We start from the raw sequence: 14,407 nt of genomic DNA on the forward strand, positions 1-14,407 counted from the left end.
ATTGGTGGCACTGGTGGACATTGGAATGTTCTGGTGGCACTGGTGGACATTGGAATGTTCTGGTGGCACTGGTGGACATTGGAATGTATTGGTGGCACTGGTGGACATTGGAATGTATTGGTGGCACTGGTGAACATTGGAATGTATTGGTGGCACTGGTGGACATTGGAATGTATTGGTGGCACTGGTGGACATTGGAATGTATTGGTGGACATTGGAATGTATTGGTGGCACTGGTGGACATTGGAATGTATTGGTGGCACTGGTGGACATTGGAATGTTCTGGTGGACATTGGAATGTATTGGTGGCACTGGTGGGCATTGGAATGTATTGGTGGCACTGGTGGACATTGGAATGTATTGGTGGCACTGGTGAACTTTGGAATGTATTGGTGGCACTGGTGGACATTGGAATGTATTGGTGGCACTGGTGGACATTGGAATGTTCTGGTGGCACTGGTGGACATTGGAATGTATTGGTGGCACTGGTGGACATTGGAATGTATTGGTGGCACTGGTGGACATTGGAATGTTCTGGTGGATATGGGAATGTTTTGGTGGCACTTGGCAGGAAAGGAATCTGTGAAGTCCCATCTTCTGTCTGGGTGCAGACGCCATGGTGTTGCCAGGTCGGCGGTTTTGGTGCCGTAGGTTTTCTGGCTGGGTGTCATACCAGAAATCCTGAGTTCACAGAGTAAAGTGATGATCGGTAGACAGGTGGTGGCACATCGCTTGTATTATCTTCATCCTCTTCCTCACTCTCAGTTATGGAATCAGTTCCAGAAGACAGTGGAGGGAAGAGGTTTCTGATGGGTGTCTCCAGGACGGGTGACAGTGAGATCTGGCTGCGTTGGATGCTGTAGAAGATATGGGGAGAGGGCCGTGCTGGGGGAATGTGGGGCCCGGAGATGGGTCGAGCTATGAAACTGGATACTGCCGTGTCAGAACTTTTTATAGCATGAAGTCCTGCAGAGAGATTGTCCGCCCTGTGCGGGAAGGAAGACAGACGGGTTACGGTTAGTGGCCATTGGCAACATGTCACCTCCAAATTCACCCACCAAATCCATTTCCTGTGAAGGGTTTACCTGGCGGGGTCAAACAACTCGGCATCTCGCCACTTTCCCCGACTATACTGGTGAAGGTTCAGGACCAGAGCGAAGAGTGCCAGGAGGACCAGACCCATGATAAGAGTGATGGTAATGGCGGCAAATATCCCCATCGCTCCAATTCCTCCTGCAACACAAGAGAGCCAAACCTCTGTCAGCCAATCCCCATCGGATCCCTCAGAAAGCATTTCATCGTCACCCACCATTCTGGAGATCCACCCCCCGCACTTGTGTCTTCAATTGGCCTTTACAGACGGGAATTATGGAGAGGATCCTGTTCAGAAGACTAGGCTTGATCTCCAGAATGTGATCTTCTGTTACTATGACACAAGTGAGGGGTGATGGATCTTTGGAATGTGATCTGCCACTATGATAAATGAAAGAAAAGTGATCCTCTGTCACTATAACACAAATGAAATATGGTGGATCTCTGGAAGGTGATCTTCTACCAATCTAACACAAATTAAATTTGGTGGATCTGTAGACTGTGATCCCCTGTCACTATGACAAATGTGAGGCATGATGGATCTCTAGCATGTGATCCTCCACCTTTATGACATGCAAGAGATGGTGGATCTTTGGAATGTGATCCTTTGCCACTTGGACAAAAATCAAGGATGGTGGATCTCTAGAATGTGAACCTCCACCATTTCGGCACAAGGATGGGGGATCTCATGAATGTGATCTGTCACTTTGATATAAGTAAAGAATGCTGGATCTCTAAAAAGTGGGGGATCTCCCTCCCTCTGTCACTATGACATAGATGAAGAATGGTGGATCTCTGGAAGGTGATCCTCTGTCACTATGACATAGATGAAGGTTGGTGGATCTCTGGAAGGTGATCCTCTGTCACTATGACATAGATGAAGGTTAGTGGATCTCTGGAAGGTGATCCTCTGTTACTATGATATAGATGAAGGTTGGTGGATCTCTGGAAGGTGATCCTCTGTCAGTATGACATAGATGAAGGATGGTGGATCTCTGGAATGTGATCCTCTGTCACTATGACATAGATGAAGGATGATGGATCTCTGGAAGGCGATCCTCTGTCACTATGACATAGATGAAGGTTGGTGGATCTCTGGAAGGTGATCCTCTGTCACTATGACATAGATGAAGGTTGGTGGATCTCTGGAAGGTGATCCTCTGTCACTATGATATAGATGAAGGTTGGTGGATCTCTGGAAGGTGATCCTCTGTCACTATGACATAGATGAAGGATCATAAAGAATGGAGTAAGATCCCAGCCAATGACGGCAGCATACGCTCCAATATTGAGGACTATAGAGGAAGATGGTATCAGGGAGGGGCAGAGGATGTGGAATGGTTGGGTTTGGGTTGAATACAGTGAAAATATTTGATCCTTTAGGGAACATTCAGAAATGTATTTTCTACCCAAGCAGCACCCAACAATAATTTACCTCACCTCAGACTTGGTGGTTCTGTAGGGGATGAGGTAGCTGAGGATCCCTCAAGCAGGCTGGGGGTTTTGTAGGGGCAATATTGGGAGACCAGAGGGCACTGTGAGGGGGCTGGGGACACTGATGGATCACAATGGGGGCTGAAAGCTCTGAAGCAAGCTAGGGGGCACTGCTAGGGGTGCAGTGGGAGGTTTGAGGGCTCTTAGGGGGCCTCGAAAAACGTGAGAAGTTGAGGAGCACTGAAGGCCACTAAGGAAGGTTGCATGGCACTATGAGAGCTGGGAGAGGTTTGGGGACTGTTAGCTGGAGGCCCAATGGTTGAGAAGCACTGATCTCAGGCACTGAGATCCACCAGAGGGGTGAGATTCGGGGATGTCACTACTGTGCTGCTCACTGTTCTACTCGCCAGAGAGCAAGCCGTACCTGACCAGCTGTGGTGCAAGGATCTCCCTGCTTCCTCACCTCCATCATCACCCCACCAGTCATCACCCCATTAATCATCACCCCATTAATCATCACCCCACCAGTCATCACCCCACCAGTCATCACCCCGCCAGTCATCACTCCACCAATCATCACCCCACCAGTCATCACCCCACCAGCCATCACCCCGCCAGTCATCACTCCACCAATCATCACCCCACCAATCATCACCCCACCAATCATCACCCCATCAATCATCACTCCACCAATCATCACTCCACCAATCATCACTCCACCAATCATCACCTCACCAATCATCACCCCACCAGTCATCACGCACCAATCATCACCCCATCAATCATCACCCCACCAGCCATCACCTCACCAGTCATCACCCCATTAATCATCACCCCACCAATCATCACCTCACCAGTCAATACCCCGCCAGTCATCACTCCACCAATCATCACCTCACCAATCATCACCCCACCAGTCATCACTGCACCAATCACCACCCCACCAGTCATCACCTCACCAGTCATCACCCCACCAGTCATCACCTCACCAGTCATCACCCCATTAATCATCACCCCACCAATCATCACCCCACCAATCATCACCCCATCAATCATCACCTTACCAGCCATCACCTCACCAGTCATCACCTCACCAATCATCACCCCATCAATCATCACCTCACCAGCCATCACCGCACCAATCATCACCCCACCAGTCATCACCTCACCAGCCATCACCTCACCAGCCATCACCGCACCAATCATCACCCCACCAGTCATCACCTCACCAGCCATCACCTCACCAGCCATCACCGCACCAATCATCACCCCACCAGTCATCACCTCACCAGTCATCACCCCACCAGTCATCACCTCACCAGTCATCACCCCATTAATCATCACCCCACCAATCATCACCCCATCAATCATCACCTTACCAGCCATCACCTCACCAGTCATCACCTCACCAGTCATCACCCCATCAATCATCACCTCACCAGCCATCACCGCACCAATCATCACCCCACCAGTCGTCACCCCACCAATCGTCACCCCACCAATCGTCACCTCACCAGTCATCACCTCACCAGTCGTCACCGCACCAGCCGTCACCCCACCAGTCATCACCCCTCCAATCATGACCCCAACAGCCATCACCCCACCAATCATCACCCCACCAGCCATCACCCCACCAATCATCGGGAAGGGCGGAAGCTGTGAAATGAGGAATCAAAGGGGCCTTTACCAAGATGGCCGCCTCCATACGGAGACACAGGGCAAGGCATGGGGAGTCAGAGAGGACTGGTGACCCGGTGCTCTGCCTGTCAGATAGAGAATATCTCACCCTCATATGTCCATGTTCACTACATCACTCACCGGCATGAATACGGAGCTCTATGGTGCAGGACTGGGAGCCCAGCTGATTGGTGGCCGTACATCGATACAGACCGGACGTCCCCAGGGTGATGTTTGTCAGCGCAGCGGAACCTCCAGAATCTGTCGGAACAAGACTGCGGTCAACGGAATCCGTACCGGACTGTGTGTCCCCTCACAGTATTCACTACATCCTGCCAGCTATGACACCCCAAAGTATTCACTACATCCTGCCAGCCATGACACCCCAACAGTATTCACTACATCCTGCCAGCTATGACACCCCAAAGTATTCACTACATCCTGCCAGCCATGACACCCCAAAGTATTCACTACATCCTGCCAGCTATGACACCCCAAAGTATTCACTACATCCTGCCAGCTATGACACCCCAAAGTATTCACTACATCCTGCCAGCCATGACACCCCAAAGTATTCACTACATCTTGCCAGCCATGACACCCCAACAGTATTCACTACATCCTGCCAGCTATGACACCCCAAAGTATTCACTACATCCTGCCAGCCATGACACCCCAACAGTATTCACTACATCCTGCCAGCTTTGACACCCCAACAGTATTCACTACATCCTGCCAGCCATGACACCCCAAAGTATTCACTACATCCTGCCAGCCATGACACCCCAACAGTATTCACTACATCCTGCCAGCCATGACACCCCAAAGTATTCACTACATCTTGCCAGCCATGACACCCCAACAGTATTCACTACATCCTGCCAGCTATGACACCCCAAAGTATTCACTACATCCTGCCAGCCATGACACCCCAACAGTATTCACTACATCCTGCCAGCTTTGACACCCCAACAGTATTCACTACATCCTGCCAGCCATGACACCCCAAAGTATTCACTACATCCTGCCAGCTATGACACCCCAAAGTATTCACTACATCCTGCCAGCTATGACACCCCAAAGTATTCACTACATCCTGCCAGCTACATCATCATGCAGCCTCATCAATGCCCATTAATGCAACCTATCAGTGCAACCTATCAATGCCCATCAGTGCTGCCTCATCAGTGCCCATTAGTGCAGCCTCAGCATTGCCCATTCGTGCTGCCTCATCAGTACCCATTAGTGCCACCTCATCAGTGCCCATCAATGCAACCTATCAGTGCCCATCAGTGTAGCCTCATCAGTGCAGCCTCAGCAGTGCCCATCAGTGTAGCCTCAGTAGTGCCCATCAGTGTAGCCTCAGCAGTGCCCATCAGTGCTGCCTCAGCAGTGCCCATCAGTGTAGCCTCATCAGTGCACATCAATGAAGCAGCAGGGAGGAATTACGAGAAGAGTCAGAGGATCTCCCGGTGTGACACAGCTTGGATGGATCTAAAACATTGGCCGCTGTCAAAGTCCCGCCTCCTGGACCGGCTCCTATCATAGACACCACACGACTTCAATTTGCTGGCATTGGACCAGTGTTCTGTCTATCATAGGAGGCGGTCCAAGAGGTGGGACTTTGTTTGACAGCGGCTGGCGGTTCAGATCCATCCAAGCTGTGTCACAGAAGGAGTTCCCCTCTCTGTGTGATCTGGCCGGCTCTCCTCTCACTCCCCCCCTCCGCCCGCTGCTCTGCACTCCCCCTCAGCTTATTTCCACTCACCAAGTGCGAGCAGGTGAATATGAGGGCTGTTCTACAGGACTGCATCTGATCTTTATCCTGGATACTCTGTGGATGGAATGCTCCCTGTTTTGGTGTCGGCTTAGCCGCTTTGTAGGCGATGGACACTAGTGGTCACCTATTATCTCCAATTATGGGAGAAGAGGTGGAACAGGATAGTCAAAGCTCCGCCCCCATATTGGGTCCTTGGTTTGAGGCTCACCTTCCTGGCGGGTGAGAAGTAGTTGACCATCAGGGGGGATTTTCTCCCATCTGAAGCGGGGAGCCGGGATCCCTTCCGTCACTGAGCAGAAAAGGTGGATACTGCCCCCTTCCTGGCCATGGCCATCGCTGGAACAGTCCGGGATGGAAGGAGGGACTGCGGGAGAGAGAAGTCATGTGACCATCAAGAGGATGATATTCTATGAAATAAGGGACCACATCTAGCCAATACACACAATGCAGCTCAACTAGAGAAGGCCATCCTCCAACTTACCAAGCACAGTAAGTCCAACCAGGCCGATGTTGGGTGTTGCCCCGTCTGGTGGGTTGATGACGGTGCACTGGTAGGTGCCGGTGTCTGATACCCGCGTGTGGTTGATGAAGATACTGGCGTCTTGGGTGGGCCGGAAGGCAAATTTCACTCTGCCCAAATATTCTGTCAGACTTTCCACAATCTGACCCTGTTCATATGCAATGACCTGCCAAAGGGAGAACACAGGAGCTTACAATCCTTTCCCATAGTCCCCCCGACCTTCTGACTGCAGGAGAACAGGTGACATCACTACTCTCCATGTCATCCAATCACAGAATGCCTTCCATTCATTGAGAAAAATGTGACTGGAGGCGGTGTCAAAAGAGCGACCCCCTGTGGTTAACATGCAACAGGGCAGCCGTTCATCATAGAACCCAGAGAACAGCGAGGAACAATGTAATAGTGATGACTACTTTAATACTCTGCTTCCCCAAGGATCCCTCTGCTATGGAATATACAGATATCTATAGGTGCAAGGTGGATCCCCAGGTATGGAATATACAGACGTCCATAGGTGCAAGGTGGATCCCCAGGTATGGAATATACAGACTTCTATAGGTGCAAGGTGGATCCTCAGGTATGGAATATACAGACTTCTATAGGTGCAAGGTGGATCCTCAGGTATGGAATATACAGACATCTATAGGTGCAAGGTGGATCCCCAGGTATGGAATATACAGACTGCTATAGGTGCAAGGTGGATCCTCAGGTATGGAATATACAGACTTCTATAGGTGCAAGGTGGATCCTTCTGGGATGGAATATACAGACTTCTATAGGTGCAATGTGGATCCTCAGGTATGGAATATACAGACTTCTATAGGTGCAAGGTGGATCCTCAGATATGGAATATACAGACTTCTATAGGTGTAAGGTGGATCCTTCTGGGATGGAATATACAGACTTCTATAGGTGCAAGGTGGATCCCTCGGGTATGGAATATACAGACTTGTATAGGTGCAAGGTGGATGCCCCAGGTATGGCATATACAGACTTCTATAGGTGCAAGGTGGATCCCTCAGCTATGGAATATACAGACTTCTATAGGTGAAAGGTTGATCCCTCAGCTATGGAATATACAGACTTCTATAGGTGCAAGGTGGATCCTCAGGAATGGAAAATACAGACTTCTATAGGTGCAAGGTGGATGCCCCAGGTATGGCATACACAGACTTCTATAGATGCAAGGTGGATCCCTCAGGTATGGAATATACAAACTTCTATAGGTGCAAGGTGGATCCCTCAGGTATGGAATATACAGACTTGTATAGGTGCAAGGTGGATGCCCCAGGTATGGCATACACAGACTTCTATAGATTCAAGGTGGATCCCTCAGCTATGGAATATACAAACTTCTATAGGTGCAAGGTGGATCCCTCAGGTATGGAATATACAGACTTGTATAGGTGCAAGGTGGATGTCCCAGGTATGGCATATACAGACTTCTATAGGTGCAAGGTTGATCCCTCAGGTATGGCATATACAGACTTCTATAGGTGCAAGGTGGATCCCTCAGCTATGGAATATACAGACTTCTATAGGTGCAAGGTTGATCCCTCAGCTATGGAATATACAGACTTCTATAGGTGCAAGGTGGATCCCCAGGCATGGAATATACAGACTGCTATAGGTGCCAGGTGGATCCCTCAGCTATGGAATATACAGACATCTATAGGTGCAAGGTGGATCCCCAGGTATGGAATATACAGACGTCCATAGGTGAAAGGTGGATCCCCAGGTATGGAATATACAGACTGCTATAGGTGCAAGGTGGATCCTCAGGTATGGAATATACAGACTTCTATAGGTGCAAGGTGGATCCTTCTGGGATGGAATATACAGACTTCTATAGGTGCAAGGTGGATCCTCAGGTGTGGAATATACAGACATCTATAGGTGTAAGGTGGATCCTTCTGGTATGGAATATACAGACTTCTATAGGTGCAAGGTGGACCCCTCAGCTATGGAATATACAGACATCTATAGGTGCAAGGTGGATGCCCCAGGTATGGCATATACAGACTTCTATAGGTGCAAGGTGGATCCCTCAGCTATGGAATATACCGACTTCTATAGGTGCAAGGTGGATCCCTCGGGTATGGAATATACAGACTTCTATAGGTGCAAGGTGGATCCCTCAGCTATGGAATATACAGACTTCTATAGGTGCAAGGTGGATGCCCCAGGTATGGCATACACAGACTTCTATAGGTGCAAGGTGGATCCCTCAGCTATGGAATATACAAACTTCTATAGGTGCAAGGTGGATCCCTCGGGTATGGAATATACAGACTTGTATAGGTGCAAGGTGGATCCCTCAGGTATGAAATATACAGACTTCTATAGGTGCAAGGTGGATCCCTCGGTTATGGGATATATAGAATTCTATAGGTGCCAGTTGGATCCCTCAGCTATGGAATATACAGACTTTTATAGGTGCAAGGTGGATCCTCAGGAATGGAAAATACAGATTTCTTTGGGTGCAAGGGGGATCCCTCCGGTATGGAATATACGGACTTCTGTAGGTGGAATAACTCTGTAACTGGGCAGAAAACACCATGCCTGCCAGTCAGCTTTAAACATTCAACACATGTTTTTGAAGGCTCTACAGAGGACAGGAATCTTAAAAGACAGTTATGTGTGTAGTTGTAATGTGTGTGAGGATGTACTATATCTGCAGGTGTATTGGTTGTGTGGCTGTATTATGTGTACGGTTCTATTGTGTGCAGTTCTATTATGTGTGAAGTTGTGCTGTGTGTGCGGTTGTACAATGTGTGCGGTTGTACTGTGTGTGCGGTTGTACTGTGTGTGCGGTTGCACTGTGTGTGCGGTTGTACTATGTGTGCGGTTGTACTGTGTGTGCGGTTGTACTGTGTGTGCGGTTGTACTATGTGTGCGGTTGTACTGTGTGTGCGGTTGCACTGTGTGTGCAGTTGTACAATGTGTGCGGTTGTACTGTGTGTGCAGTTGTACTGTGTGTGCAGTTGTACAATGTGTGCGGTTGTACTATGTGTGTGGTTGTACTGTGTGTGCGGTTGCACTGTGTGTGCGGTTGTACTGTGTGTGCGGTTGTACTGTGTGTGCGGTTGTACTGTGTGTGCGGTTGTACTATGTGTGCGGTTGTACTGTGTGTGCGGTTGTACTGTGTGTGCGGTTGTACTGTGTGTGCGGTTGTACTGTGTGTGCGGTTGTACTAGGTGTGCAGTTGTACTGTGTGTGCGGTTGTACTATGTGTGCGGTTGCACTGTGTGTGCGGTTGTACTGTGTGTGCGGTTGTACTATGTGTGCGGTTGTACTGTGTGTGCGGTTGTACTGTGTGTGCGGTTGCACTGTGTGTGCGGTTGTACTATGTGTGCGGTTGTACAATGTGTCCGGTTGTACTGTGTGTGCGGTTGTACTATGTGTGCGGTTGTACTGTGTGTGCGGTTGCACTGTGTGTGCGGTTGTACAATGTGTGCGGTTGTACTGTGTGTGCGGTTGTACTGTGTGTGCGGTTGCACTGTGTGTGCGGTTGTACAGTGTGTGCGGTTGTACTGTGTGTGCGGTTGTACTGTGTGTGCGGTTGTACTATGTGTGCGGTTGTACTGTGTGTGCGGTTGTACTGTGTGTGCGGTTGTACTGTGTGTGCGGTTGTACTATGTGTGCGGTTGCACTGTGTGTGCGGTTGTACTATGTGTGAGGTTGTACTGTGTGTGCGGTTGTACTGTGTGTGCGGTTGTACTGTGTGTGCGGTTGTACTATGTGTGCGGTTGTACTGTGTGTGCGGTTGTACTGTGTGTGCGGTTGTACTATGTGTGCGGTTGCACTGTGTGTGCAGTTGTACTATGTGTGCGGTTGTACTATGTGTGCGGTTGTACTATGTGTGCGGTTGTACTGTGTGTGCGGTTGTACTGTGTGTGCGGTTGTACTATGTGTGCGGTTGTACTGTGTGTGCGGTTGTATTGTATCCGCAGTACATGTATTCTCAGGTCTGTGTGGGATTTATCTCGTGTTTCGGGGTACATAGTAGAAATCTGACCTCCAATCAATGGAAGAATAAATCTGTGACAGAGGTAAGTCCTCCCTATGGGGGGGACCCCAGGTAGGACTCACCTGCAGCGGGTATTTCGGCTCCCCCAGAGGTGTCACCGTCCAGATGATGTTGAGGCGGTTGAGCGCGGCCGTGGTTCGGAAGGAGCACGGGAGGAGAGCCGTCCCACCTCTGGTCACATGGACGCTCGGCGTATTTACCGTCACCTTCACTGCGCCGACCACTGCCAGAGATACCGAGAAGAGTCATACACTATACAACCCTATCATAGATCATGGGGGGATACGGAGAGGAGGAGATCTGTATAGGGGTAGATCGGTATGGTGGTAGATCCCTATAGGGGGTAGATTGGTATGGGGTAGATAGGTATAGGAGTAGATCAGTATAGGGAGTAGATCGGTATAGGAGTAGATCGGTATAGGGGGTAGATCGGTATAGGGAGTAGATCGGTATAGGGAGTAGATCGGTATAGGAGTAGATCGGTATAGGGGGTAGATTGGTATAGGGGGTAGATTGGTATGGGGTAGATCGGTATGGGGTAGATCGGTATAGGGGGTAGATCGGTATAGGGAGTAGATCGGTATAGGAGTAGATCGGTATAGGGGGTAGATTGGTATAGGGGGTAGATTGGTATGGGGTAGATCGGTATGGGGTAGATCGGTATAGGGGGTAGATCGGTATAGGGGGTAGATCGGTATAGAAGTAGATCGGTATAGGAGTAGATCGGTATAGGGAGTAGATCGGTATAGGGAGTAGATCGGTATAGGGGGTAGATTGGTATAGGGGGTAGATTGGTATGGGGTAGATCGGTATGGGGGGTAGATCGGTATAGGAGTAGATCGGTATAGGAATAGATCGGTATAGGGGGTAGATTGGTATAGGGGGTAGATTGGTATGGGGTAGATCGGTATAGGAGTAGATCGGTATAGGAGTAGATCGGGATAGGGAGTAGATCGGGATAGGGAGTAGATCGGTATAGGAGTAGATCGGTATAGGGGGTAGATTGGTATAGGGGGTAGATTGGTATGGGGTAGATCGGTATGGGGTAGATCGGTATAGGGGGTAGATCGGTATAGGGAGTAGATCGGTATGGTGGTAGATCACTATAGGGGGTAGATTGGTATAGGGGTAGATCAGTATAGGGGGTAGATCGGTATAGGGGGTAGATCGGTATAGGGGGTAGATCGGTATGGTGGTAGATCACTATAGGGGGTAGATTGGTATAGGGGTAGATCAGTATAGGGGGTAGATCGGTATAGGGGGTAGATCGGTATAGGGGGTAGATCGGTATAGGGAGTAGATCGGTATAGGGAGTAGACCGGTATGGTGGTAGATCACTATAGGGGGTAGATTGGTATAGGGGTAGATCAGTATAGGGGGTAGATCGGTATGGTGGTAGATCCCTATAGGGGGTAGATTGGTATGGGGTAGATCAGTATGGGGAGTAGATCAGTATATAGGGAGTAGATCGGTATAGGAGTAGATCGGTATAGGAGTAGATCGGTATAGGGAGTAGATCAGTATAGGGGTAGATCGGTATAGGGGGGTAGATCGGTATAGGGGTAGATCGGTATAGGAGTAGATCGGTATAGGGGGTAGATCGGTATAGGGAGTAGATCGGTATAGGGGGTAGATCGGTATAGGAGTAGATCGGTATAGGGAGTAGATCGGTATAGGAGTAGATCGGTATTGGAGTAGATCAGTATAGGGAGTAGATCGGTATGGTGGTAGATCACTATAGGGGGTAGATTGGTATAGGGGTAGATCAGTATAGGGGGTAGATCGGTATAGGGGTAGATCGGTATAGGGGGTAGATCAGTATAGGAGTAGATTGGTATAGGGAGTAGATCGGTATAGGGGGTAGATCGGTATAGGAGTAGATCGGTATAGGGGGTAGATCGGTATAGGAGTAGATCAGTATAGGGGGTAGATTGGTATAGGAGTAGATCACTATAGGGGGTAGATTGGTATAGGAGTAGATCGGTATAGGGGGTAGATCGGTATAGGGGTAGATCGGTATAGGAGTAGATCGGTATAGGGGGTAGATCGGTATAGGAGTAGATCAGTATAGGGAGTAGATCAGTATAGGGGTAGATCGGTATAGGGGGTAGATCGGTATAGGGAGTAGATCAGTATAGGGAGTAGATCGGTATGGTGGTAGATCACTATAGGGGGTACATTGGTATAGGGGTAGATCAGTATAGGGGGTAGATCGGTATAGGGGTAGATCGGTATGGTGGTAGATCCCTATAGGGGGTAGATTGGTATGGGGTAGATCGGTATGGGGGTAGATCAGTATTGGGGGTAGATCAGTATAGGGGGTAGATCGGTATAGGGGTAGATCGGTATAGGGAGTAGATCGGTATGGTGGTAGATCCCTATAGGGGGTAGATTGGTATGGGGTAGATCGGTATGGGGGTAGATCAGTATAGGGGGTAGATCGGTATAGGGGGTAGATCGGTATAGGGGTAGATCGGTATAGGGAGTAGATCGGTATAGGGGGTAGATCGGTATAGGGGTAGATCGGTATAGGGGGTAGATCGGTATAGGGGTAGATCGGTATAGGGGGTAGATCGGTATAGGAGTAGATCGGTATAGGGGGTAGATCGGTATGGTGGTAGTTGGGTAGATTGGTATACGGGTAGATATAGTGGTGGGGGTATATAAAGGTACAAAGGGTGTATATAGGGGTAGATAGGGGTGGGGGTTAATAAGGTAGATATAGGGGTGAGGGTATATAGGGTAGATATAGGTGTGGGGTATATAGGGGTACATGGGGGTAGATAGGGGAAGATATGGGTGGGGTAAATAGGGTAGATATAGAGGTGGGGTTATATAGGGTAGACATAGGGGTGGGGTATATAGGGTAGATATAGGGTGGGGGTATACAGGGGTATATATGGTTGATATAGGGGTGGGTATATAGGGGCGGTCGTACATAGGGTAGATATAGGGGTGGGGTATATAGGGGTGGGGTATATATAGAGGTGGAGGTATATAGGGGATATATAGGGGTGGGGTATATAGGGTAGATATAGGGGTGGAGGTATATAGGGGATATATAGGGGTGTGTGTCTATAGGGGATATATGGGTTGGGGTATATAGGGTAGCTATAGGGGTGGAGGTATATAGGGTAGATATAGGGATGGAGGTATATAGGGTATATATAGGGGAGGGGATATATAGGGTGAGGTATATAGGGGATATATATAGGGTGGGGTATATAGGGGTGGAGGTATATAGGGGATATATAGGGTGGGGTATATAGGGGTGGATGTATATAGGGTAGATATAGGTGTGGGGTATATAGGGGTGAGGGGTAGATATAGGGGTGGGGTATACCTGTCAGGGTGAGGATCCAGGGCAGAGGTAGGTGGGGGTGACCCTCCATGGTCGGGGTGTCGGCGTCGGTTCTCTGCTCGGGGGTCTCTCTGTCCCGTCTGCTGGTGTCACTTTGTCCCACTCCTCCCCTCCCCCACCCTCAGCCCCGCCTCCTCGTTATTTCCTGAATTTATTACGCTCCATTTCCCGGGTCATTATTTCCAATCTCTCCATTCACTCCTCCCCCAATTTACACCCCCAGCTCAGGAGGCCGCCGGGCAACACCGATTGTACAACCAGATCCGTACAATGAGATCCGTACAATGAGATCCGTACAATGAGATCCGTACAATGAGATCCGTACAATGAGATCTGTACAACGAGATCCGTACAATGAAATCCATACAATGAGATCCGTACAATGAGATCCGTACAATGAGATCCGTACAATGAGATCCGTACAACGAGATCCGTACAACCAGATCCGTACAATAAGATTCGTACAACGAGATCCGTACAATGAGATCCGTACAATGAGATCCGTACAACGAG

The 14,407-nt window shown here is 49.3% G+C and overlaps 1 protein-coding gene across 1 annotated transcript; it reads right to left on the reverse strand.

The window, feature by feature from the left end:
• Positions 1-667: 667 nt before the first annotated feature.
• On the reverse strand, positions 668-13,939 carry LOC309569880 (immunoglobulin superfamily member 11-like; the record flags this gene model as incomplete). The annotated part of the gene is made up of 7 exons (XM_082275871.1): positions 13,877-13,939; positions 10,596-10,756; positions 6,465-6,669; positions 6,192-6,347; positions 4,345-4,464; positions 1,086-1,233; positions 668-986 (listed from the first exon to the last, which is right to left on the reverse strand). The coding sequence occupies exons 1-7, from the start codon at positions 13,923-13,925 to the stop codon at positions 668-670; spliced, it is 1,158 nt and encodes a 385-aa protein (XP_082131997.1). The 5' UTR covers positions 13,926-13,939.
• Positions 13,940-14,407: the final 468 nt, after the last annotated feature.

The sequence above is a fragment of the Pelophylax lessonae genome (genome assembly GCF_965119305.1).
Source record: "Pelophylax lessonae genome assembly, chromosome: 13".
Lineage (NCBI taxonomy): Eukaryota > Metazoa > Chordata > Amphibia > Anura > Ranidae > Pelophylax > Pelophylax lessonae.